Source organism: Lingula anatina, chromosome 2 (genome assembly GCF_051362555.1).
Source record: "Lingula anatina isolate TDL-2025a chromosome 2, LinAna3.0, whole genome shotgun sequence".
Lineage (NCBI taxonomy): Eukaryota > Metazoa > Brachiopoda > Lingulata > Lingulida > Lingulidae > Lingula > Lingula anatina.
In genome coordinates, this window is record NC_141768.1 from 47,237,841 (window position 1) to 47,265,251 (window position 27,411).

The window sequence follows — 27,411 nt, forward strand, 5'->3', positions numbered from 1 at the left end:
AGGTCTCCCACATGTATCTGAAGTTTTTGAAGAAATGTAATTTATCTTGGGGAATAAACACAAAGCATTGCTCGACTCCTCCCTGCAACAGAATAGGAAGTTTTGAACAATGTAGTTCTGACATATAGTGTAATATTCACACAAGGTTCAGGTACTTGATGTTGTTTTTTTTCCTTTTAGTTCCTGTATAATGTAAAACACAGCTTTATTTAAACATATATCTGTATAACACTTAGTGATTTTGAAATGGGTACAGTATACCCTTAAGCCTTGTAAACAGAATGTCATTGATTTAAATGAGTACTATGCAGTAGTGCCGATGCTTTTTCTGTAATGAAATATTGTTGTTTTTGATTAGTGTAAAATCATTTTTTCTTAAATGTTATGACAACTTTGTTATAAGGATATGACCCTGACCGGTGGTGATCCTAGAAGTAGTTTCAAATGATCGGCAATATGTAACTTAGTATGAATCGATACTTTAAACATGTTTCTGTGACATAGGGTTATCACAATATAGACATGATGGCATTTTGTTCAAGCTAAAAATGCCATGACCTTGAAAATAAGGTCATGACATTGACCTCTGGTGGCCTAGAAAGCATTTGAAAATTATTCGCAGAACATCACTTAGTAGGAAATCATATTTAAACATTCTTCTGTGACATCCAATTACAAAGGTTTAGATAATATGGGAATTTTCTGCTCGAAAAATGCAGTGTCCTTGAAATTAGGGTCATGACCTTAACCTCTAATGACTCTGAATAAATTTGCAAAATATTGGCGGTGCATTATTCAATAATAGAAATAAAAACTAAAATATGTTTTTGTGACATTAGGATACCAATATGTGGACATCACGCAAAATGTATAGATCTTGTGATTAGGTCATGACCTTGACCTCCTGTGACCTTGAAAGTGGTTGCAAAAGATTGTGGATCGCTCACTTAGTAGGAGTTGATACTTTAAACATGTTTCTGTGACATTGGGTTCCCAAGATATGGACTTCAAGGTGACCCACCCCATTCAATGGCGGCCATTTTGGATTTTCGCCGAAAACAGGACTTTGCCATGGGGGGATTCATGGGGGAAATTTTTTGGATTATATTGGGCCACGGACCAGAATCAGTTGAGAAACCTTTGTCACCAATTTTTTCCAACCTCAATGGGGAAAATATGCTCGTTTACTGGCCTAAATAGCGTGTGCGTCTACCGCGTACTGCAATTATCTCGTGTAGTTGGCGCGACAAGCCTTCAACAAGGGTAATAATATTGTATAGTGTGATAATTGCCCCATTCATCCTAAAGAGCGTGGCGGAATCGGTCCAGATTATTTCGGAATTGGTTCTCCTCTGGAATGCACATTCCAATTAATACCACAGGTGCTCGGTAGGATTAATATCAGGGCTCAAAGACGGTTGTCCCATCCTTAGAGCCCTGTTTTTGCAACAAATAACTTGCCAGACGAGAGCTGTGAGCAAGTGCGTTGTCACAATGAAGCCGGTAGCATCCCTGAAGTCACCTCCTGCAAATGGAGTGAGCTATCTTTTGAGAATGTTACCGTAAAGTGCCCCAGTTACGTTTTGTTTCAGAAGGAACAATGTACTAATACCGCGGGTTTGGAATGTTCCCCAAATGCCGACTGAGCTAACACCTCAGGCGATATTATCCTGCACACACACTTTCAAGAGGCATTTTTCAACATGTCTACGGACCCTCACTTTACCTCACTTTATACATGAAATAATTTGATGCTGCAGCAAAACCGACCCCCTTCCAGTGATGTATGGCCAAGTTCAGGTCCCTGTGGGATCACTGAACGTAGCATTCTCATTTGATATCTCACTCCATCTTCAAGAACTGACTTTGGGGTTAACTCCAGGCTTCATCATAACAGAACACTTGCTCACACTTCTCGCCTGGCAAGTGATTTGTTGTAGAAACACAATGTTCTAAGGGTGGAACCACCATCTTTGAGCCCTGATATTAAACTTACTAATCACCTGTGACATTAATTGGAGTGTGCAATTCAGAGGAGAACCAACCCCATAAAAATGTGGACCAACTCCCCAAAGCTGTTTAGGAAGAGTGGGATAATATCCCACGAAACAGAATGTTTACCCTTGTTGAAGGCTTGTCGCGCCATCTACAGGAGATAATTGCAGTACGCGGTAGACGCCATCGCTATTAGGCACGTGACCTTTAACGAGCACATCCTAATGCTAATTGTGTGTAAATTTGGTGACATTTGATGGCGTCTTTTCAATTAAATGGACATTTCTTTACATCTGTAGAAATCACAATGAAACATTGGATTTGAGGGGATACCTGTTATAAATTAGACTAAACGGTATAAAATGTGCATATTCACACCACTATTTTGTATTTTTTGAACCATTAATCATGTTAGACATGGTATTTAGAATAAAAAGCACCGTTTATAACAATTTACACCTGTGAACTGACCATTTGTAAATAAACGTACATGGGAATGGGGGTGGTACAACCTTTTTGACCAATGCTGTATATAGTGAAGTATAACATATTATCATCTAATGTCATTCACTTACTATATATTTATATATTTACTATATATGTTTATACAGGGGGGATTTCACCTTCAGTGCATTATACCGTTTTTTACAGTCTTTCGTTTACGCTCTCCATTGAGTTTGTAAAGCTAGTTTAAAATTATTATTAATCAATCAACATTACTGTTTTTTTAGTCGGTCCTTCAGGAAACCGCATTTTGATAGCACTGATAGCAGTGTTTGCAATCGTCACCGTAGTAGCCATAGTTGTAGCCGTAGTGGCAGTGTCGAGATACTCAGCAACTCCCAACATCACCATTCAAGGAGACCAAACGACAATAGGTGGCAGCACCTCTGGGCAAGTATCGTCTGCTTGGGGTTCTGCTGGGATCTCAGGCTCAGCAGTCTTATCATCATCTGGAGGACGGATATTCATGATTGCTCTAGGACATGATATTGGTCCTCTTGAATATATGTAGGTAGATTTCTGTGTGTTATAGATATTACACAGTTAGGAGGCCCAAAAATCACAAAGCTGGCTTTCAATGATGTTTTAATTCAGTAATATGGAGACTTTGGCCAATAATGTGTTGTTATTCAAATAACACAATTATTTTCCAATGTTTTCAAAGAAATTTAATCCCTTACAGATAAAATGTGAGCCAAAGAAAAACCGAAACGTATTACAAAACTATTTGTGCAACAATTACATATTTTATATAACATTTTTCAGACTTTTACTATATCAACTATACTCTGAATCTACATGTACATGTAGTCATTGTCATATCTAAATGTTTTATAGTCTACTTTGTCGTTTTATCTTGAAAAGAATTAATTAACATAGTGCTGTTTCTCTAATTCAGCAATAAGTGGCTACAGGGTGGTTAAACTATATAAAATACTGTCACTTCTGCTGACATTAATATTTGTGAAGATAAAATCTATCGTGTTATACCCGTTATGTTTTCATTTTCAGAAACGCCTCTGGCTACTTGACAGGCTTTCATTTGGATTTAATTGACGCGGGTAAATAGACAATACATTTTAACCTATCTGTCATTCTTTGCTAGTGGTTACAAAATGTTGAATTTGACCAAAAATTTCAAACTTTCTCTGGGAAGCTGTAATTTTGCGATGTGATAGCTACACCATCACAGTTTATCATTTCATAAAAAGGGAAACAGCAGCTGCCCTTTTTAGGGCACACAGGAGAGTTGAACAGCTATACCCACCAAATCCAAGACGCGTTACCCTGGGTAATATACCTGTATTTTGCACAAACTAATGAAAGTCTAATGGAATGTTTTCAGTTTTAGTTTAAATCATAAGGGGGTGTTGTCTCAGTGCTTCAAAACTGGTTTTGAAGAATTTAATCCACATTTCATAATTAATAAAAATGGTGAATATGTGGGTCACGGTAACGTTATTGACGCGGGTACAAAAACTTTTTATAATCATGTAAATAATAACAATATTTTTTGCTATTATCCATACACACTTCATTCATGAGGGGCACACCACTTTCACATGCTTTTAAAATGGAATTGACAAACACAGAGGAATAATGCACATATTTTATTTACTGTAACTCTGTCACATGGGACACACACTGAACAAAGTTGATCTAAAGAATGTTCCAGATTGTAGTTTTTTATCTGAATTATTATTTTTTTATTATTATTTTAACCCAATAAAGTTCAGTTAAATACAAAATTTAACAAAATGAAGTTCAGTGTAACACAAAGTTCATAATTATAACATTCTTCCTGACATATGTGGACCAATGGTGATATCTGTTCTGTGCTCACTAAGGCATCCACTCTTGGGATTCTGAAAAAAAAATCACACAGAATCTGTTAACTATGATAACGAACAATGGATAACCTAAGATCACAAATAGTTTATTGCTTATTCAAAGAAAGTACAGTGCATTATGAGTGGCAAACACGCATTACTGACACACATTTTCTTCACCCATTTTCGGTGCTTCATTGCGTAACGTAAGTGTTGCTAGTAATCCATTATTGCTGTTTTTACAGACGGTTAAATTTTAAACGCACGGAATACAGTGTAGCAGCTTAATTTAAGACAAAACTAAAAAAAAGTAATTCAATTTCGATGATTTAGTTTTCGAGAACAAGAGAACATGAATACGGTATCACCGCGTCACCATGTTTAATATGACCTTTAGGGTACGTACGGATAAAATTTAGTCCCAAAATATTACACGTCCCTATACTCCCCTTACCGATAGATACATAAAGGAAAAACGGAAAAAACGTCTTTTTAGATTTAAATACCGATAGATTCGATTTTTTTCTGCTGTCCTATATATTTGCGTTCCTATAGATATGACGTCCTCATAAACCCACGTCCTTTAAATCCGCATACCTATAGATCCACGTATTTTTAGATCCAAATACCGATAGATCCATTACAGGTACACTATTGCTCGAAATGGTTGGTATACTACTCAGTACATAAAATGCACTTCTTTAAAACGGCAGTACGCAGTCAGCAATATATAATTCTACTAGATCGTTTTCACACAATACTCAGTGAAAGAACATAAAAAGAACAAAAGTGTGTTCTATATTTCACAACGCTTAATTACTGTTCTAGCGTCAGAACACTGTTTAAAGCGTTCTCAAAATGCAACATTCGAACACGTAAAAAGTGTTCTGAATTTACATGTAAATGTGTTCTAAACAAAACAAAACAAAAAAGAACATAAAAATGTGTTCTAAAGTTCACAACGCAAGTTGATATGGGCCTTTTAGCCGATTACGATGTCAGATAGATGGATCTAGCGGTACCTGGATCTAAAGATACGTGGGTTTATAGGAATCTGTTGGTGGATCTATCGGAACGTAAATTTAACGAGACGTAAATCTATTGAGACGTGTATGTATAGAGACGTATCTATCGGGGCGAATATTTTATTGGGACGTTTATCTATATGGCGGACCCCGACCTTTAGTCCCCCATGTGACACAGACGCAAAACGAAAGTTCAGACGAAGTCACCCTACTTATAGAATGGTAAAAATCAATCGGTACACAAATATGTTGAAACAATTGAAGAAAAATGAAACGAAACTCATTATTTCTCACCTTCATACAAAGAAGATCCCAATAAACAATCCTGTGACGTTTAATTCGAGGGAATTACACCTGTGCCCTGCATCCTATCTCGTCAGCGTCATTGCGTAACATGTTATCAGAATGGGCCACCCGCCAGTTTGAGCTGGTTTTTTTAGTGTGTAAAAGAAGCCATTCGTGTGTAGACGTCATCAGTTAGTGAGTATGGAAGAAGATCGCTATCGATGTATAATTTTCACGCGGCATTTTAAAGTCGTCTGATAAGAATCGATCTCTGAAGTTTCAGCGTTGCGAACGTAATATTGGGACGCGGTGAAGAAATATCGACCTTGCTGAGCAATAAATGTGAAATTCTTAAGAAAACTGATATTATCATGGATTTCGTGACACAAACTAACCGAAATACTACTTTGGACGATTGAACAGTTTTAATACGGAAAGATAGGATTAGATGAAATTTTCATCGGGGTGGGACACCGCATGTATCGTAAGTTAAGCTAATTTTGTGATCATTTTTCAGTGACTTCAAATAAATTTTTATTTAAATAACCATTTGCACATTCTGTTTATTATATGTTCTTGCAGTAGGTGTATTCCCTGCTTCAATAATTCATTCAAACCCTAAACAAACTGTTCCTAAATAGAGGTAGGGTCGAAATTCCACAAAAAAGGACGCCATTTTGAGGGTAATTTCGATATATTTTCTGCTTTTTCTCTTTTTTTGCTTTTATAACAACATCCTCCTTGCTCATGCAGCTTCTTTGATTTGTTATTGAAACATACACAACGATGTCATGAGAATTTGGTCGGCTATCTAAATTTAAATTACATTCTTGTTATGGTCCCCCCGCAGTGCACCACTAGCAAAGAATGACTGCTATGCGTTAGTGTCTTCTTGCAGAATTTTATCACAGATTTATTCCCATCTTCTACCAGTCTACGTATATGAATGGAAGAAGTACATATTAGGATATGTATTAAAACATGTTATTTTCCAAGGTGGAAACAAATGTTATATAAAATCTTACTCCTAAATTTGACTTTGGATCAAATTATGAAAGGGAAACTAGGAAATCTATAAGAACACACACACACACACACACACACACACACACATATCGACAAAAACTAAACACATGTTTGAATTTCAAATGATTATTTCTCAACAGTGTGTACGGAGGCCGGTATGGACTGTCGTACAGTATGGGACAAGTATAACAACTGCTGGGACTCCACCCCAGGACAACCCTCACACGGCGGCCAGGGTACGTGAGTTATTTTGGTGCTGTCTCATAGACTACAGCACTTCAAAATTGTTTTATTGTTAACGTGATAAACATCTTAATTCCCCAAATTAGTTCTTTGCACACCAAAGCCTTCATTTTCTCCAGTAACACAACACGTCGTTAAGTCGGGTAATTGCTAAATAATATGTCGGTTAAAGCTTTTGCAGTGCGATTTTCGCAATGATTGCAATGATTGCAAGATCTTTATTCATCAGAATCCAAGTTTTACCCAGGCATACTCCCCCCTTCCCCCCGGAATTAGGGAGGCAACATTTTAACGTATTTCACCCAAGAATTGATCATAATTGATACTTTATAATTGATACAATACAGATTGATGACTTTGCCTTAGAATTGCTAATTTTAAATAACAGCACGCAAGGTTCAAACTTAAGCATCCTAAATAGGGGGTGCTCTTTTTAAAGTAAAAACTTCTTTTGAGCAGTATATAATTCCATTTGGAGCAAGTTGTTTTGGAGCGGCATGTTCATGTAAACGCTGTATAAGAACATACCTATTGCGCTGGGATTATACTACATTTCAGGTTTGATGGGCCGTTGGTATGATGCCTGCACCGGCTGGTTTCGTACCTTAGAGAGGATCCAGGTGTTCAGTTTTTCTTCGTCATTCCTAAAGCCCCTGATCTGTTACTTATATGTCAAAACAGGGAACGCTGTTTTGTTTCCTCCTAGAAATTTAGCTAACAAGAAAATAGGTAAATTGCAATTACTGGTGAAAGTATATTAATTTGCGTATCGAAAAACGGGCTATGTTAAGATCTTTAATTGATGATAATATTCATTTTTCAAATATAGAAAATTATCAATACACAATGTTACGCACTCAAAATTACAACTAAGTATATTAAGGTAAAGGTGTTATAGCACACTTGTTAGGTACTAGAACATTAGAGTAGTTGTGTGAAGAATTAAATCTTGGTTAGTTTATTATTTGAGAAATATTGTTCAACAAACAACATTATCAGTATACACTGCAATGCACTTAAAGTTACAATAATTGATTGCCCAAACAATTAACAGATTTACTGAATCAATTCAAGTAGAAGTCGCTATAGCGCCTGTATATTCCCTGATGCTGTTGTCTTGTTGGTCTTTATTGGTTTAGTCCGTATATCAGTTCTGTACCATCTACAGTAGGTTAACTTTAGTGTATTATAATGTGTTACGACGTAGGGAGGTTCGACCAATAATACGAAAATACAAATAAAATTGTAAATTAATGAGGGCTACGTGGAAGATAAAATTTACATTAACCGTGTTTTGACCCTGATAAAGTTTGATGTAAATAAATGAATAAATAAACAAATTAATTAATTAATTTGATAATAATAAAAATTAATGAAAAAAACCTGGATTATTGAAGGTCTCGTTGATGGATGGATTACTGATGAAAAATGTCTGGCCAGATGGACCGACGTCACGAATCAGGACAATATGACCGTCGTCCACGCTCCATCTGCTGGAGATATCGTTGCCAAGTTGAAAAGTGGTGAAGTAAGATGTTATTCCATTAATACAGTATTTTACCGTTGCGTCATACGTAGTAGTCATTTACCTTGAAAATTTCCATATTACATTAATAAGTATGATCTATTGTTCTGTTAAGTATGCTGCAAATTATATATAACCCATTTTCACAAACAGATGGATGTAGCATTTTTACCTGCCATCACAATGGCGGGCTATGCATCTGGAGCCAATCCCGGGGTTGAAAAAGTCCCTGGGGACGGTTTGTATTGCACGCTGGCTGGGAATGGAATGATGACACGGAAAGATAACGACTTCAACTCCCATTGGAACGTAGGATTCAGCAAACTGGTCTCCAGTGGGAAGTTTAAGAAATTATGTGACGCAGCAGCTACTAAACACGGTGAATCATATGCATATATTTAATATTTACTCCTCTATCACAAAAGTGCCACCCTAGGGTAATGGGAAAATTGATGTAAAAAATCAATTCATAAAACAATGTTTTATTCAGCTTCTAAACGGATTTTTTTATACAAATTAACTGATTGTACAACCAATGAATAAGCTTCCAATAATAAAAAATGAAAGTCACAATTTAGTTTATATTTTATTTACAGTATCCGCTGGATTAGAGGATACACGTGACGTGCACGGAGTTAAAAAGTCAAATGTGGTAGGGGTGGCACTTTTTTCATGAGGGAGTATATACTGTACATGTATGAATATACTATATCAATATGAAAATAGACCGAAGAGGCATTTTTCTTCAAACTTCGGATATCAACTTGGGTATGTTGAATGTGAGGAAAGGACGGACGATGACAGGCTGGGAAATAAGTGATAAAGGCAAATAAGATTTAATCAAAATTACGTTTGGTCTATTCTAAATAGAAATTGAAAAGCAACCACTAGATTTACTAGATATAAACGTTTCGTTAAATGCAGACAAAGTGTAATGCAATAAATAATGAAGATAATTTATTAACAGTTGCAAATTTAGTGCAACATTAGGAGACACTTTATCTTGAGCAATTATAATTGTCTTATCTAAGTTTTAAAACTTTTTGTAGGTTTTCGTGGTCCCGTGGACTGCGTCGACGGCTAACAATATCATTAAGTCCGGAGATTGAAAATTAAAAGAGAAAGAAGCCAATATTGGAACAAACTTCCTGTCAAAAACAAAACTCAGTTTCAAGTGTTAATTGGTTTCCAAACGAGAGGAATACCTTGTTCACATCTGACGCAATATCTACCCTCTCTGAAGCCTTGGGATTATCGACCCGTGAACATTTCTGTTGTTTCAAATATGAGAATGGACTCTTCCTCAAAGTGAACAATTCAGTTACGTCGTTGACATATACATGTATATTGTGTTATAGGCCTATTTGCATATTTTTTATTTGCTTCGATAGTTTCACCGTGTGTACCATATATTCCTCTGCTATATCCCAGTAGTAGTTGTTATACATCCGTTTATGTTGCTCTCAGTCTAAACGCCTTAAATCAAATGTAGATATGTTATAGTCCTTGGATATTTATAAAAAAAGAATATACACCATATCCATCTTGTGTTTGTAAGAGGTATACTCCAACACGTATTTTTATTGGTTTAACATTAGAATTTATGTGCACTGTCTCGCAAAAAAAAAATTAAATGAGTGCATTGATAATTTTTTATTTGGTCACCAATTTTTCCTTTTATGAAAATAATATTTATACTTTTCTGTGATAGATAGCCAAATTACATGCGATTTGAACAACCCTTTTATAAACAACAGTAGTTCAAAAATTGGATTTTTGTTTTGATGCCTGGAATGCCTCCATCTTGAACTTTTTATACAATTAGAACAGAAGTCAGTTTTGAGTCTGTTATGCAAAAGTTTTACTTTTAAGTATCTGAATAACATAAATGATAATAGAAATAACCTTTATTGAAAGGCAAGGTTGAGTAAATAGCTGGTTTGACAGGAATGGTTAAATAAGCAAATGTTGAAACTGACCTTCTGGTTGATTAAAATTTGATTTAATTTGCTTTCTGGTGTCGTTTTGAGAAAGTATATTGGAATTTTTCTGTTGATTGTATACATTAAAGGTAAATCCACTTGGCAGATTGAAATGCTTCATTTGGCAGACTGAAAATGATATTGCAAAATGCGTTTAAATCGTAGGAAGGTTAATTGCAGGTTGTATATATGCTGTGATGATATGCTAATATGATAGCGAAATTGACCCATCTTTAAATCTTTACGTCTACTTCCGTATTTTGATCAAGAAGAAATACCTGTAAGTTTAAAGAATTTCACGTTTTCTTTCGTCCATGTTCTGTGGTCAGAAATGTGAGGGGTGGTCTTTTCGGCAATTTCTGCCTTTGTATAAAAACGCATAGGTTTGGCCAATCTTTGGAGTTTTATTTCGAGAAGCAACAAAGGCATCGCTCTGAAACTTGACAGAATCTCAGCAACGCAGCTTACTATAGGATTCTTGCTCTCAGAGAAAATGCCAGAAAATTGCCAGAAACAACTATTGCCAGGCTACACGAACCATGCTACAACAGGGACACCTACCAAATACCTCGACCTGGGTGCCCGCGTAATCACATCAGGAAGACAGGATCGCCTTCTACTTAGAGTGTGCTGTGCTGGTCGTACAAAGACAACCAGTGTCCTCAGAAAAGAGTGGCAGAATGTCATTCAAACGCCCGTTTCAGGTACCGGTTATTTTGCACGAAGGCCAGTACGGAAACCACTGTTAATAGGAGGTTAAATACAACAACGTTTGCATTGGGCTGGGGACCACGTGCGTTTGCAGCCATCGCACTGTAATCACATCATTTTCAGTGATGGGGCCAGATATGTAGTATTTAGGATTGACGACTGAATCCCTATCCGCTGACGTGTACGAGACCCATAAAACGATGATTGTATACTGCCTGGGGAGCAAGCAGGGGGTGGTAACGTCTCTGTTTAAGGAGCATTTCATGCCGGTGCCCAGAACCAATTGGTTTTTCAAGAAGGCAACCTGAGACAGGATTCCTACAGAGACATTTTAGAGCAAACAATGCTTCCTTTTGTAAGTTATCTTCAGGAACAACTTTGTGTACCAAGACGACTACGCACCTCCACATCGAGCGATCAGAATCATTGTTTTTTTCTTCCAAACCAGTTCGTTCAGCAACTGCCCTGGCCTGCAAACTCCCCAGATATGAACCCAATTGCAAATATGTGGACGGAAGTAACTCACAGAATTAATAGCTATGGTCAGGGGCCCGTAACTTTGAATGTAGGAATGGATTCATTTACCATTGGAAAGTATGGGGAAAATTGTCTTTCACCCCAGTAAACCTTTTTTTTGCCAAAATGAACAGTCGTTATCCCTTTAACAATTACATAGTGAAGCCTGTGCATTTATTCTTTGTATTCAGTCTGGTCGAGCTGGTTGAATCGGTGTCTATTGTCCTTTTGTACTTATCGCCTGCATAGGTATTTTTACCTCGCTTTTCCCTTTCCTTTTTTATTTTTATTTATTTGTTTATTTTATTATTATTTTCAGGCGCTTTGCTACCTACAGGGACGCATATAAATTGACACTGTTTTCGTGTGCTTAATTGTTATTCCAAACATTTAATTCGTGGTTACATATATACATAGTCATTTTCTAACGCATTTACCTCTGTCTCGAATGGCGTTATTTGTTTTCACTACTTGCAAGTCAATATTAAAACATCTTTTTTTGTGAATGTTTTAAACCGCCAACTTGGCTGTAGCTTTCCCTATTTTTATCTCCAGTACATGTTACTACATTGGACAGGGAGGTAATGAAATTATCAAAAATGTTTTTTTCCACGACCTACATTAAATATCATTAACAGCTATGACAACCAAAGAACAACCGAGTGAATGTCTACTCGTCCAAATGTTTTCGACTCTAATTCGCGAGAATCAGCCAGCATAAATTTATTCCAAATTATGTGCGGATACACAGTGTATTGTTTTTCGTATTTGTACATCGTCTCCCACTTATTTTCAGTCATACACATTTGTGAATAGTCTTTTCGTCAAGCGTTCAAATACCTGTGTAAGAGGTGCTTAAGATACTAAAACGTAGGGCCAATGTATTTATTTTAAGAACTGGTGAATATGCTAGGCTTCGTTAAACACCAACGTTAACAAAAGTACGCATTCTTCTCATTTTTTATGGTATGATGCAATGTTTAGTTAAATGGTTACCTAATGTGATAAGTAAGCAAAACCTTGCTATGATGGCGTTTTCCTTGTCGTATCCCGACCTCTCCCATCACCCCTACACTTCAACACGACTAATTTCACATACTAAAAATATTTATATTCTCCTTGTGAACTATTATCAGCCAAGGTCGCGATTTTTTAAAACCTTGTTTGTGAAATGTTTAAATGACAATACCGCAGTAGGTAAGAGAGAAAGATAGGGAGTGTGCGTGAGTACAGTGTATCTGCATGTTTTTGTTTTATAACCCTTCGTTTTGTTAAGTGCTTGTCTTTCCCTGCCTGGTTAATTTAATTTCTAGTCTTCTTAACATGCAGTGGTTCTCATAATATTTAATAACATGTACATGTGCTTAAAATAATTAAGTGAAGTTCAGTGCCTGGAGGCACTGCTATACTTAAGGCCAACGTACACCCTCCCTCGTGCACACTTTTATTTACCATGGATTCGAATTATTTAGAATGCATGCCGCCTCCTTCACTGTAAACATTTCCTGGTTCAGTGACTTCCAATGAACCCATGGATGTCTTTTAGTGATCAGCTCTATTATTATAATAATTATTATTATTGACCAATTTGTTGAAAAAGTATGATCGTATAACCCTTCCATTTCTCTAAACTAGAGTAATTCTTCAACTGAGACCACGAGTGTACCAAATTAGCTGCTATGTTAACCACCAACGCCAGAAAAAGGGTACAGTATTTTAAGGCAACAACCAGTTCTACTTTCAACTGTTTTGTATAGAAACTGCACATTTCTAGTTACTCAAATTTTAACAAATTTATCATTTTTTTACAGAGTGATGCAGAAATTTGAAATCATGGAAAGTAGCACTGCTCCTGCAGGTAACTTAAATATACCAAAGTATAAAAAAGAACACTACGTTAATCCGGTACATTTTTAACCACATTATCATTATCATTATAATCATCATGTTCCCTGCTCTATAACGCTGCTCTATAAGTACGTCCCATGCACTGTGGGCGAATGTCCAGTATCTGTAATAGCTCTCAGGATGTCTGTGATAGACAGTACAGGGTGACCAAAAAAAGAAAGAAACCATAAAAAAATTTATGAAATCCTACAAAGGTCCATCAAAATTCAAGAAATTTGCTGGACTGTTACTTCAATATGAGTATGATCATTGCCCAAAGTTGCAATTATCTTGGTCACTTTGGATAAAAGTTCTTTTTAAGAATTTGCTCCAAATGGATGCACACTTGCATACGCCACAAAAAATTGTCGATTTCTCAAACACATTCCTCCTTCGAGATTTTCCTTATCTTTGCTGTGATTGCTCCCCACAGTTCACCGATAATTTGGGTGTTGTTCTGGTACAAATTGTCTGTGAGCAAGTTTTAATTTAATAATGTTTGTATACATGCTACAGACCAGAGCTAAACTGTTTCTTTACTGAGAATTATCTTTGTCTTTATACTATTCAGGCCCAGATCATTCTCTCTATACTCTCTGATATAACTATATGCAGTAGGAGTTACAGGTTGTTATCATTATCTGCTACATGTATTGACACCGTGTCACCAGTTTGTTCTTTTTATTATTGACCACATGGGAAAGAAGAGAAGAACCGTCATTTGGGTAGTAAAAATTGCCAACCATATAGTGAAGTATAACATTATTATCTATCCATCTACCTTATCTAACCGTAATATATTTTTGTTTGTTTATTTTATTTTTGAGTTTGAAATAATTATTAATGTCAACAAAGTGTCAATCAAAAATGTTGTTTTTTAAGTTGGTCCTTCAGGAAACCGCATTTTGACAGCACTGGTAGCAATGTGTGCAATCGTCACTGTAGTAGCAATAGTTATAGCTGTAGTGGCAGTGTCGAGATCCTCGACCACTCCAAACATCACCATCCAAGGCGACCAAACGACAATAGGTGGCAGCACCTCTGGACAAGGTTCGTCTGCTGGGAGTTCTGTTGGGAGTTCAGGCTCAGCAGTCTCATCATCATCAGGAAGAAGGATATTCACGATTGCTCTAGGACATGATATTGGCCCTTTTGAATATATGTAGGTAGATTTCTGTGTGTTGTAGATATTACGTGTATTCAAATTCTAATTTCAAGAGGGGACCAGTGGTGTGATTTAGGCCTACTAAGAAATCGAAGGAGGGTCAGGACCCCCCTGACCCCCCCCCCCCGCCCCCCCCCCCCCCCCCCCCCCCAAAAAAAAAATCCGCCACTGAGGAAATTGTAATAAACATAGTGTGGTTTCTCTAAAATCAGTAATAAGAGGCTACGAGGTTGTAAAACTTTATCGAATACTGTCACTTCTGCTGACATTCATATGTGTTGAGAAAAATTCTAATGTGTTTAATATACCCGTGATGTTTTCATTTTCAGGGACTCCTCCGGCTACTTGACAGGCTTTAATTTGGATTTAATTGACGCGGGTAAATAGACATTTCATTTTAACTTTTTTATTGCAGAATTTTATCACAGATTTATTCCCATTTCCTCTCTACCAGTCCATATGTTTGAAAGATGTACAAATAAGCATATGAATACATTTAATTTTCCAAGATGGAAAACAAATGTAATATACATGTATGATATTACTGCTAAATTTGATTTTGGATCAAAGTCTGAAAGGAAAACAAGGAAATAAAATCTGAAAGAATACACACACACATATCGACAAAAAGAAACAGAAAGGTTTGAATTTCAAATAACAATTTCTCTTTAGTGTGTAAAGAGGCCGGCATGGTCTGTCGCACCGTAAGGGACAAGTACAGCAATTGCTGGGACACCACCCCAGGACAACCCTCACACGGCGGGCATGGTACGTCGGTTGTTTTAGTATTGTCTCATAGACTACACCATTTCAGAATTGTTTTATTATTAAGGTGATAAATATCTTAATCCCCTCCCTCGAGTATAAGCCTAAGGAAATGACCCGAGGGACTTCATCAAAGGTTGAACTAAACTGGAGGCTATGTTTTTCTTCGGTACAGTGTTAATGAATAAATGTGCACCAATTTAATCAAATTTAAAAACGATTGCATATACCCCCACCCCCCTCTTTCCTCCAGTAACAAAACACGGTGTTTAGTTGGGTATAAAAATGTGTCGGTTAAAGCTTATCCCAATGGCTATTCACATGGTGATCGCAAACATGCTATCTATTCATCAGAACCCCAAGTTCTTCTCAGGCAGTGCCCCAGGAATTTTGGAGGCAACATACTTTTTTCTAATTTTACATTTACCAAGTATTTCACTCCCTGAAATGATCATAATTGATAGTGTTAATGAGCGCAAAGTGTTTTTTTTTTTCATTGTATAAACACAGTTAATGCAAAAATGTCATCCAGATTGATGGTTTTGTCTTAGAATTGATTACGTTAAATAACAGTACACAAGGTTCAAACTTTAGCATCGTAAATTTTAGAGCAGTATATTACCATTTGGAGCAAGTTATTTTTAAACAGCATTGTTCATTTAAACGCTGTATACAAACATGCCTAAAGCGTTGGAATTGTACTGCATTTCAGGTTTGATAGGCCGTTGGTACGATGCCTGCACCGGCTGGTCTGGTACCGTACAGAGGCTTCAGGTCTTCAGTTTTTCTTCGTCATACGTTAAGCCCCTGACCATTTCTTTATTTGTCAAAACAGGGAACGCTGTTTTGTTTACGTCCAGAAGTTTAGCTAACAAGAAAACAGGTAAAGTGCAGTTACTGGTGAAAGTATATAAATTTGATAAGCGTTCGTGTATCAAAAAGAAAAAAGTAGGGGAAAACAATTTTAGGATCTTCGGTTGATGATGGTACTCGTTTTTCAACTATAGAAAATTATCAGTACACTGTTACATGTACGTACTTAAGTTACAATAATGGTTACTTCAAACTGCAGACTAGGTAAATTAAGGTGAAGGTGGTGTAGCACATCTTGGTGTCTTACAAGTTAATAGAATTTTAGAGTGGTGGTTTGAAAAAAAATTATTATTAAATCTTGGTTGGTTTATTATTTGAGAAATTCTTTTTAACAATGAACATTATCAGTATACACTATAATGCACTCAAAGTTACAAGAATCGTTTCTTCAATCAATTATGAGATTTAATCAGTAAATTCAGGTAGAAGCTGCTGCAGCACCTGTACGTGTATATTCCCTGATGATGTCTTGTTCGTCTGTATTGGGAGATTTGACTAATAATACGAAGATACATATAAAATGATAAATTAATGAGGATCGTGGAGAAGATAAAATTTACATTAACCGTCCTTTGACCGTCATAAAGTTTGATATGTAGATATATATTTGATAATAATAAAAATAATTAATTAAAAATAATTTGAAAAATATCTGAATTATTCAAGGCTTCGTTGATGGCTGGGTTTGTGACGAGAACTGTCTGGCCAGATGGACCGGCGTCACGGGTCAGGACAATATGACCGTCGTCCACGCTCCGAATGCTGGAGATATCTTTGCCAAGTTGAAAAGTGGCGAGGTAAGATATTAATCCATTAATACAGTTTTTTACCGTTGCATCATAAGTAGTAGTCATTTACTTTGAGACGTTCCATATTACGTTAATAAGTAAGATCTAGTAAGTTTTAGTAAGTATACTGCAAATAATATATAACCCATTTTCACAAACAGATAGATGTAGCATTTTTACCTGTCCTGGCTATGGCAGGCCATACATCAGGAGCCAACCCCGAGTTTGAACAAGTCCCTGTCGGTGGTTTTTATTGCTCGGAGGCTGGACACGGGATGATGACACGGAAAGATAACGACTTCAACTCCCATTGGAACGTAGGGTTCAACAAACTGGTCTCCAGTGGGAAGTTTAAGAAATTATGCGACGCAGCGGCTACTAAACACGGTGAATCATGCGCATATATTTAATATTTACTCCCCTATCACAAAAGTGCCACCCTAAGGTAATGCAAAAATCGATATAAAAATCAAGTAATAAACCAATGTTTTATTCTGCTTCTAAGCGGATTTTTTTTCACACAAATTTACAGATTGTTCAACCAATGAATAAGCTTTCGATAATAAAAAACAAAGTCACAATTTAATTTTGTACAGTGTCACATGGATTAGATGATGCACGTGACGCGTATGGAGTCAAAAAGTCAAATGCAATAGGGGTGGCACTATTTTCGTGAGGGAGTATTTATTAATATAAAAAATAGACCGAAGAGGGAATTTTTTTCAAACTTTGGGTATGTTAAATAAGAGGAAAGGACGGACGGTGACAGAAAGTGATGGCGGCAAAATAAGGTTTCAACAAAATTAAGTTTGGTCTTCTCTGATTAGAAATTGAAAAGCTACTACTAGATTCACTAGAGAGAAAGTTTTCGTTAAATACAGACAGAGTGTAATGCAATAAATTATTAGCATCAATTATAAAAAATTCAAAATAAATTTTAGTGCTACATCAGGAGACACTTTATCTTGAACAACAATATTCACTTCATCTATTCTAAGATTCAAAACTTTTTGTAGGTTTTCGTGGTCCTGTGGACTGCGTAGACGGCTAACAATATCATTAAGACCGGAGATGAGAAACAACAGAGAAAGAAGCCTATATTGGAACCCAAGTATCAACTTCCCGTCGAAAACAAAACTCAGTTTCAAGTGTTAATTGGTTTCCAAACAAGAGGAATACCTTGTTCACATCTGACGCAATATCAACCCTCTCTGAAGGCTTAGGATGATCGACCCGTGAACATTTCTGTTCAAACATGAAAATGGACTCTTCCTCAAAGTGAACAATTCAGTTACATCAGTGACACATACATGTATATTGTGTTATAGGTCTATTTGCATTATTTTGACTTCCCTCGATGTTTCACTGTTTTGTACCGTGGATTCCTCTGCTGTATTCCAGTAGTAGATGTTTTACATCCGTTTAGGTTGTTCTCAGCATATCTGTCTAAACGCCTTAAGTCGAATGAAGAGATATTATAGTTTTTGGAAATCTATATAATTTAAAAAAGAATGCACACCACATCCAGCTTATTTTTATGGGAGGTCTACTCCAACAGATATTTTTATTGGTTAAACATTATAATTTATGCGCACTGTCTAGCACAAGTAAATTTAAATTAGTGCATAAAATTTTTTAATTTGGCCACCCATTTTTTACTTTTATGAAAATAATATTTATATTATTCAGCGGCAGTTTGCCAAATTCTATGCAATTTGAACAACCCTTTTATAAAAAATTTGGATTTTTTGTTTTGATGCCTCGAATGCCTGTATCTTGGACTTTTTATACAATAAGAAGTCATTTTTGAGTATGTTAGGGAAAGTTTTGACTTGAAAAAGTATCTGAATAACACAATTGATAACAGAAGTAACCACAAAGGGTATTAAAGGCGAGGTCGTGTAAATTACTGGTTTGACAAGAATGGTAGTCCTAGGAATGGGAATCCAGGGTCCAATATGATTAGTACAGGTTAGGTTTAACTGAAGTTAGTATATGGGACGAATAGACTGCAGTTCCTAGCGGACCTCCATTCCTGTCGCAATTATCAAAATTATCAAAAATTTTTACTTTCTAAATCACCATATTTCTCAAATTTGTGTTTCAAACTTAAGATAAACATAATAATAATAATAAATGGAATTAAAAACTGAGAAAGAGTGACTATGCAAGCAACGGAGCCGAAAAGTTAAAACTGACAACATTTTACGGAAACTGATAACGTACCTATAATATCAAGAATGTATTACCAAGAATATTCAACCAAAACGCCAAAAATCAGAAAAATGCACCCTAAAGTGAATTTATTCTCTGCAGATCACATGAGGAAGTGGCGGATTTAAGGAGGGGGCAGGGGGATCCGGACCCCCTTCGATTTCTGAAGAAAATCACACCAATGGTGCCCTCCTGAAAGTCTAATTTTGACTAGCTGAATCATAGTTTTAACCCATAGAAAATGGAACCGTTCGCCCTCTAAAATACAAAAAATTTTAAGATCCCAAACCCCACGTGAGGCTCGGCTTTGTATCCGCGCCCCCGCCCCCTTCAAATAATCCTGGATCTGCCTCTGTGAGGTATATGGTTTGTTTACGTACATGATCCTCACATCAAGCTGACATAATACAACACGCCATCAGAATGTTAAAAAGCCTTGATACGGGTTGTCTCGTAAAGTATAGTCTATTTTTATGTCAAAAGCAGCCGGGCGTGCGATACCCAGCAGAGAAGGGTAGGTCATACTGCTTTAATGAATAGGGAATTATATTTAAAATAATATCTACAATGTATGTGTTACTTTTGCAAAGCAGAAAAAATTGTGAGACCAGGGGCGGATCCAGCATTTTTTGAAGGGGGATCCGGAACGCCAGTCCTCGGACGCGAAGCCGACCATTGCCCCCTTGGCGTGGGGTTTGGGGCCTGCTCAAGCGCAGTGAAGGGCTCCAAAATATTTTGGTGTTTTGGAGGGCAAAGGGTGCCTCTGGTACGGTTTAGAACTACATGTATGATTCAGCTTGTCAAAATTCTAATTTCAAGAGGGAAATATTGGTGTGATATATTTTTAGAAAGCGAAGGGGGGGTCCTCTTAAAGTAAATCCGTCAGTGGGTGAGACACGGGCAGTAAATAAGCGAAAGAAAACAAGTAACATTTACATCGCGAAGCACATTCCTATTTCTATTCATCCGGGTGAATCTGTGCGTGTCATCCTTTCTTGTATGGTCTATCGCCTGCTTAGGGCACTTGTATCGATATTTTGCCTCGCTTCTCCATCCTCTTCGCCATCTTTGCTTTGAGGCGCTTTTAGATACCGACAGGGACCCATGTATATCGGCACTGTTAATGTGTGCTAAATTAGTCTTTCTTCATGCGTTTGCATACCCGGTGTAAAAGGTGCCTGAGATACTAAAAAGTAACGCCAATATTTTTGTAGCAGTAAAGATGCTTAGTGATAGACCAGCGTTAGCAGAAGTATGCATGCTTCTTGTGTGCATGCTTTCATGGTACTTTAATGGTTACCTAAGGTGACAATTAAGCAAAACGTTCTTTTCCTTGTCTCATCCCGACCTTTCCATGACCCCTACGGTACATTACATTTTGTACAACACATTTTATATAACCCTTCGATTTGTTTTACCCTCTCTGGTTTCTTTAATCTCTTGTCTTTTTAGCGTTCACTGGTTCTCATAATGTTTCAGAACATGTATATGTACATATAAAGATTAAGTGAAACTCTTTCTACGTGGCCTGGAGGCATTGCCATAGTTAAGGTCAACGTGCACCCTCCCTCGTGCACATTTTCATTTAACATGGGTTTGAATTATTTAGAATGCATGCCGCCTCCTTCACTGTAAAACATTTTCTGACTTCAAATGAACCGATGTCTTCTGGCAATTAGCTTTATTATTATTATTATTATTATTATTATTATTATTATTATTATTATTAGTGATCAATTTGTTGAAAAAGTGTGATCGAATAACCCATCAGTATCTTTTATCTAGAGGTTTTCTTTAACTACAGAGTGTGTCAAATTCGACTAACTAGACACATGCAGTTTCTACATAAAATAAAGATAGAAGTAGGCCTACTGGTTGTTGTCTTACATTGCTTCACCATTTATCTTTCGTTGGCGGTTTACATACAACCTAATTTGGTAACCTAATTTGATAAATTTATCTCATTTTCTTCTTCAGAATGATGCAGAAATTTGAAATAACGGAAGGTGGCACTGCCCTTGCAGGTAACTTAATATATCAAGGCATTTAAAAAACAACATTATTTCATAAATCCGGATAGATTTTTATATTCATACATTTAATCATCATTATCATTAGCATGTGCCCTGCTCTATAACGTTGTTGATCAGTCCCTTCCACACCCTTGGCTTTACCAGCTCTCATGATGTCTATCATCTTAGTATGTCCCATCCACTGTGGGCAGCTGTCCAGTATCTTTACTAGCTCTCAGGATGTCTATCATCTTAGTAGGCTATGTCCCATCCACTGTGGACATCTGTCTAGTAGCCTATCTTTACTAGCTCTCATGATGTCTATCATCTTAGTATGTCCCATCCACTGTGGGCAGCTGTCCAGTATCTTTACTAGCTCTCATGATGTATAACGTCTTAGTATGTTCCATCCACTGTGGGCAGCTGTCCAGTATCTTTACTAGCTCTCAGGATGTCTATCATCTTAGTATGTCCCATCCACTGTGGAGAGCTGTCCAGTATCTTTACTAGCTCTCAGGATGTCTAACATCTTAGTATGTTCTATCCACTGTGGACAGCTGTGCAGTTTTTTTCTGTTTGCATTACATTACCTTGCTAATTTTCTTCACAAATGTTCCGTTACCAATTGCTCTACACTACCACTGTATCATAAGAAAATGTATGACATACATGTATGCAACTTCAATGTGGGAAGAATCAAGACTAAACATTTCTGTATCACTTAAAACCCTTTTTTAAGGAACTTTTAGAGATATATGCCTATGTGCTTATTTTTAACTATGTAGTTTGGTCTTACTTAGGCCTACTAACTTATCATCTTCGAGCCATGTAATATAATCATTATTAATGACAACAAATGTTGGTTTGTTAGAAGGTCCTTCAGGTAACCGCATTTTGATAGCACTGGCAGCAGTGTGTGCAATCGTCACCGTAGTAGCCATAGTTGTAGCTGTAGTGGCAGTGTCGAGATCCTCGACCACACCAAACATCACCATCCGAGGCGACCAAACGACAATAGGTGGCAGCACCTCTGGACAAGGATCGTCTGCTGGGAGTTCTGCTGGGATCTCAGGCTCTGCAGTCTCATCATCATCTGGAGGACGGATCTTCACGATTGCTGTAGGGCATGATTTAGGCCCATTTGAATATGTGTAAGTAGATTTTTTTTTTTTTGTATTATAGTTCTTACATCTCTGCATATGAAAATAAGTTGGCGAAAAGATATTATGTGAACCTACAACTTTTGCGGCATGCCCAAAAACACACAAACTATTTTATTAGAAACCAGAAGAAACGGCCATAGTCACGACATAAATGAATTTAGATAAGCATTGAGAATCAAGAGTTGGGACTTACTGCATAAGTACTTTAATTTGTGCAACAATTACATTTTTATAAGATGTTTCAGACTTGTACTTTAGAATCTATAGGCTACTCTGCCTCTACATGTAGTCATTGTCATATCTAAATGTTTCATAGTCTACTTTGTCGTTTCATCTTGGGAGAAATTTTAATAAATATGGTGTGGTTTCTCTAAAATCAGCAAAATGGGGCTACAGGGTGGTAAAACTATATCGAATACTGTCACTTCTGCTGACGTTCATATTTGTGAAGATAAATTCTATCATGTTATACCTGTGGTGTTTTCACTTTCAGAGACACCTCTGGCTACTTGACAGGCTTCCATCATGATTTAATCGAAGCGGGTAAATAGATATTTCATTTCACCTGTACGTTATTATTATGAAATTTCATCGCTGATTTTTCCCCAGTTCATATCACTGAAATATGTGGTTAGCATATCAATACATGTAATTTTCCAAGATGAATAATAAATGTAATATATATTATTAATATATTTCTCATGAATTTGATTTTGGATGAAATTCTGAAAGGGAAACTAGAAAATCTAAAAGAACACACACACACACACACACACACACACACACACACACACGTATATATTGACAAAAAAAGTAGACACGTGTTTCAATTTCAAATAACAATTTCTCTACAGTTTGCACCGAGGCCGGAATGGATTGTCGTACTATATGGGACAAGCATACCAACTGCTGGGATTCCACCCCAGGACAACCCTCACACGGTGGCCAGGGTACGTGGTTTGTTTCAGTGTTGCCTCATAGACTACACCATTTCAGAATTAATACCCCTCCCTCAGGCTTAAGGTTTAAAATGACTTAAGGACCTTCATCCAAGGTTGATCTAAACTGAAAGCTATGTTTTTATTCGAGCTGGACTCGCCTGTTCATGCGAGTTTTGCAATTGCTGTACTGCGTTGTAAATATGAAACGCTATATACAAACATGCCTATAGCGTTGGAATTATAGCCTACTGCATTTCAGGTTTGATGGGCCGTTGGTATGATGCCTGCACCGGCTGGTTTCGTACCTTAGAGAGGATTCAGGTGTTCAGTTTTTCTTCCCCTTTCCTGAAGCCCCCGAGCGTGCATTTATTTGTCAAAAAAGGGAACGCTGTTATGTTTCCTTCCAAAAATCTAGCTAACAAGACAATAGGTAAAGTGCAATTACTGGTGAAATAATTATAAATTTGATAAGCATTTGTGTATCAAAAAATAAAAAAACAAGGGGACAACGTTAGTTACAATAATGATTACTTCAAATTGCAGACTAAGTAAATTAAGGTAAAGGTGTTATAGCACGTTTAGGGGCTTGTTAGAAACTAGAATTTTAGAGTGGCTGCTTTAAAAACCATTATTTAATCTTGGTTAGTTTATTAATTGAGAAATGCTTTTTCAACAAAAAAAACATTATCAGTATACACTGTAAGGCACTCAAAGTTACAATAATTGTTACTTCAATCAATTAACAGATTTATTCAGTAAATTCAGGTAGAAGCTGCTGCAGAAACTGTATATTCCCTGATGATGTTGTCTTGTTCGTCTTGTTTGGTTGGTCCGTGTATCAGTTCTGTACCATCTAGATTTCTAGATTTAATAATTTCAGTGTATATTTATGTGTTACAGCATTCAGGGAAATTTGACTAATAATACGAAGATACAAATAAAATGATATATTAATGAGGACCACGGGGAAGATAAAATATGCATTAACCGACTTTTAGCCCTCATAAAGTTTGATAAATAAATTAATTTGAAGATATTCATAATTAAATAAATATATCATTTAAAAAGTATCTGGATTATTCAAGGTTTCGTTGATGGCTGGGCTTGTGACGAGAGGTGTCTGGCCAGATGGACTGACGTAACAGGTCAGGACAATATGACCGTCGTTCACGCTCCGACTCCTGGAGATATCTTTGCCAAGTTGAAAAGTGGTGAAGTAAGATATAAATCCATTAATACAGTATTTTACCGTAGCATCATAAGCAGCAGTGAAAAGTTCCATATTACATTAATAATTATGTTGTATTGTTTTATTAAGTATGCTACAAATGGTATATTTTAACCCTTTCACTACTAATAGATGGATGCAGCATTTTTGCCTTTCCTCGCCATGGCGGGCCATGCATCAGGAGCCAACCCCGAGTTTGAGCAAGTCCCTTGGGGTGGTTTTTATTGCACGGAGGCTGGGAATGGTATGATGACACGGAAAGACAACGACTTCACCTCCCATTGGAACGTAGGATTCAGCAAACTGGTCTCCAGCGGGAAGTTTAAGAAATTATGCGACGCAGCGGCTGCCAAACATGGTAAATCATATGCATATGTTTAATATTTACTCCCCTATCAAAAAAGTGCCACCCTAAGGTAATGCGAAAATTGATTTAAAAATCAAGTCATAATCCAATAAGCTTTCGATACAAAATCAAAGTCACAAATTAGTTTATATTTTGTACAATATCCCCTGGATTAGAGGGTGCACCTGACGCGTCTGTGTATGGAGTCAGAAAATCAAATGCGGTACTTTTTCGTGAGGGAGTAAATATGAGTATAAAAATAGACCGAAAAGGCATTTTTCTTCAAACCCCGGATATCAACTCTGGTATATATGAGGAAAGGACGGACGGGGACAGGCTGGGAAGTGATGAAGGCAAAATAAGGTTTTAACAAATTTACGTTTGGTCTATTGCAATTAGAAATTGAAAAGCAACCACTAGATTTACTAGATATAAATGTATCGTTACATTATTACAGGCATTATTACAGGCAGAGTGTAATGCAATAAATTATGATCGTCATTTATAAACAGTTGAAAATAAAATTAGTGCAATATTAGGAGACACTTTATCTTGAACAATAATAATCATTTTATCTTTTCTAAGTTTTAAAACTTTTTGTAGGTTTTCGTGGTCCCGTGGACTGCGTAGACGGCTAACACTATCATTAAGACCGGAGATGAAAAACAACAGAGAGAAAAGCCAATATTGGAACCCAAGTATCAACTTCAAAACTTAACCCGTCAAAAACAAAACTCTGTTTCAAGTGTTTATTGGTTTTCAAACAGATGTCCGCCATACCATATTTGGACAAAGTGTGATTGAGGGACCGCTCACAGTATTGCATTCAGCGAAAGTCCCCGCATTGGCTAGGTCGACATAACTCTACGTTATGAACGGCCCCTAAGGGTGCATTCCCAGAGATTTAGATCGATCCAGAGATTTAGATTAAGATCGACCTAACTCCCTGGGGGTTCACGCTAAATTGCAGTCAGCCGAGCGCGCACCATAGTTAATTACCCCCTTACAGCTTTTAGTAGGCGGGACAGACGCTTAAGCCGGCTAAGCTGACAGTAATCTAGTGAGACTCCCCACAGGGATAGATCGATCTAAAATCTATGGGAATGGGGTCTAAGAGGCATATTTAGTATGTATCGTCGCCATTATTGAGTTCATGTACAATTACCATTTGTAAAATAAAAAGATTATTGAAAAAAAATTATAAACAGCATATCTGTCTAATCACCTTAAATCGAATGTACATATGTTATAGTTCTTGGAAATTTATAAAAAGAATATACACCATATCCAGCTTGTTTTTGTGAGAGGTCTACTCCAACACGTATTTTTATTAGTTTAACATTAGAATTTATGTGCACTGTCCAGCAATAGGGGCCTAGTAACTTTTTATGAGTGCATCAATAATTTTTAATTTGGTCACCCAGTTTTCCTTCTATGAAAATTATATTTTTACATTTCTGCTACAGCTAGCCAACTTCTGTGCAAATTGAACAACCCCATTATAAAAAATGGGAGTTCAAATATTGGATTTTTTGTTTAGATGCCTGGAATGCCTCTTTTTTTTTTTTGGACTTTTTATACAATAAGAAGTCCATTTTGAGTTTGTTAAGGAAAGTTTTTACTTTAAAATAACACAATTGATAATAGAAGTAACCTTAATTGGGCATTAAAAAGTGAGGTCTTGTAAATCGCTGGTTTGACAGGAATGGCAGTTTCTTCTAGGAATGGTAGTCCAGGGTTCCATATTATGATTAGTAAAGGTAAGGGTTAGTTGGGGTTATTATGTGGGAAGAATGTCAACAGTATAAAGTAAAGACTTCGGTTGTTAGCCAACCTCCATTCCTGTCATATCGGTTCCATGCAGAAAAAAAGTTATCATAAAAATTGTCCTTTCTAAGTCACTATTTCTCTCAAATTTGTGTTTCAAACTTAAGATTATTATTTTTGTGCCTCTTTTGAAAATAAATTAATTTTTAAAATAAAATTCTTTTTTCACTTATACATCTCTGTGACATATCGGTACTGGTACCTATTTTGGCAGGGCGCAATTCCGATATTTGGATAATTGACCCGGGAGTTGTAAATTGCAATGTTACTGCACTATTACAAACTCAAATCAATAAGAATTCAAGGTGACTTCAGCGACACAACTAATAAGAATGTACTCAATTCTAAACAGAGTATGTCGTAACAATTTTAAATTCTGTATATGCCAGTGCTTTTTGTATAAGTCTTAATATTTTTATCCATCCATATATCTGTGCTGGTACTTGTGAAAATCTTGCAGGTTACGTGAGCATAGTGTAGTTCTTTTTTTTTTTCAAAATGCAGCTGGCTGTCACCATTGATGGCCTATCATGCACAGCACACTGCAGCTATCAATGCGGT

The 27,411-nt window shown here is 36.7% G+C and overlaps 3 protein-coding genes and 1 long non-coding RNA gene across 4 annotated transcripts; 3 read left to right on the forward strand and 1 right to left on the reverse strand.

Moving 5' to 3' along the window:
* Positions 1-2,721: 2,721 nt before the first annotated feature.
* LOC106158588 (uncharacterized) lies at positions 2,722-10,433 on the forward strand. Its single transcript, XM_087005930.1, has 7 exons — positions 2,722-3,006; positions 3,511-3,560; positions 6,805-6,900; positions 7,466-7,636; positions 8,305-8,435; positions 8,586-8,811; positions 9,482-10,433. The coding sequence occupies exons 1-7, from the start codon at positions 2,966-2,968 to the stop codon at positions 9,514-9,516; spliced, it is 750 nt and encodes a 249-aa protein (XP_086862056.1). The 5' UTR covers positions 2,722-2,965; the 3' UTR covers positions 9,517-10,433.
* LOC147763774 (uncharacterized) lies at positions 4,095-6,506 on the reverse strand. The gene is made up of 2 exons (XR_015333225.1): positions 5,648-6,506; positions 4,095-4,364 (listed from the first exon to the last, which is right to left on the reverse strand). It is a non-coding gene; the product is annotated as an uncharacterized LOC147763774 (long non-coding RNA).
* Positions 10,434-13,097: 2,664 nt separating the features above from the next.
* LOC106158586 (uncharacterized) lies at positions 13,098-19,366 on the forward strand. Its single transcript, XM_013534639.2, has 8 exons — positions 13,098-13,499; positions 14,411-14,690; positions 15,023-15,072; positions 15,366-15,461; positions 16,171-16,341; positions 16,998-17,128; positions 17,281-17,506; positions 18,136-19,366. The coding sequence occupies exons 1-8, from the start codon at positions 13,457-13,459 to the stop codon at positions 18,168-18,170; spliced, it is 1,032 nt and encodes a 343-aa protein (XP_013390093.2). The 5' UTR covers positions 13,098-13,456; the 3' UTR covers positions 18,171-19,366.
* A 1,909-nt stretch (positions 19,367-21,275) lies between these two features.
* Positions 21,276-26,139, forward strand: LOC106158589 (uncharacterized). Its single transcript, XM_013534642.2, has 8 exons — positions 21,276-21,357; positions 22,217-22,496; positions 23,002-23,051; positions 23,363-23,458; positions 23,709-23,879; positions 24,535-24,665; positions 24,810-25,035; positions 25,627-26,139. The coding sequence occupies exons 1-8, from the start codon at positions 21,312-21,314 to the stop codon at positions 25,659-25,661; spliced, it is 1,035 nt and encodes a 344-aa protein (XP_013390096.2). The 5' UTR covers positions 21,276-21,311; the 3' UTR covers positions 25,662-26,139.
* Positions 26,140-27,411: the final 1,272 nt, after the last annotated feature.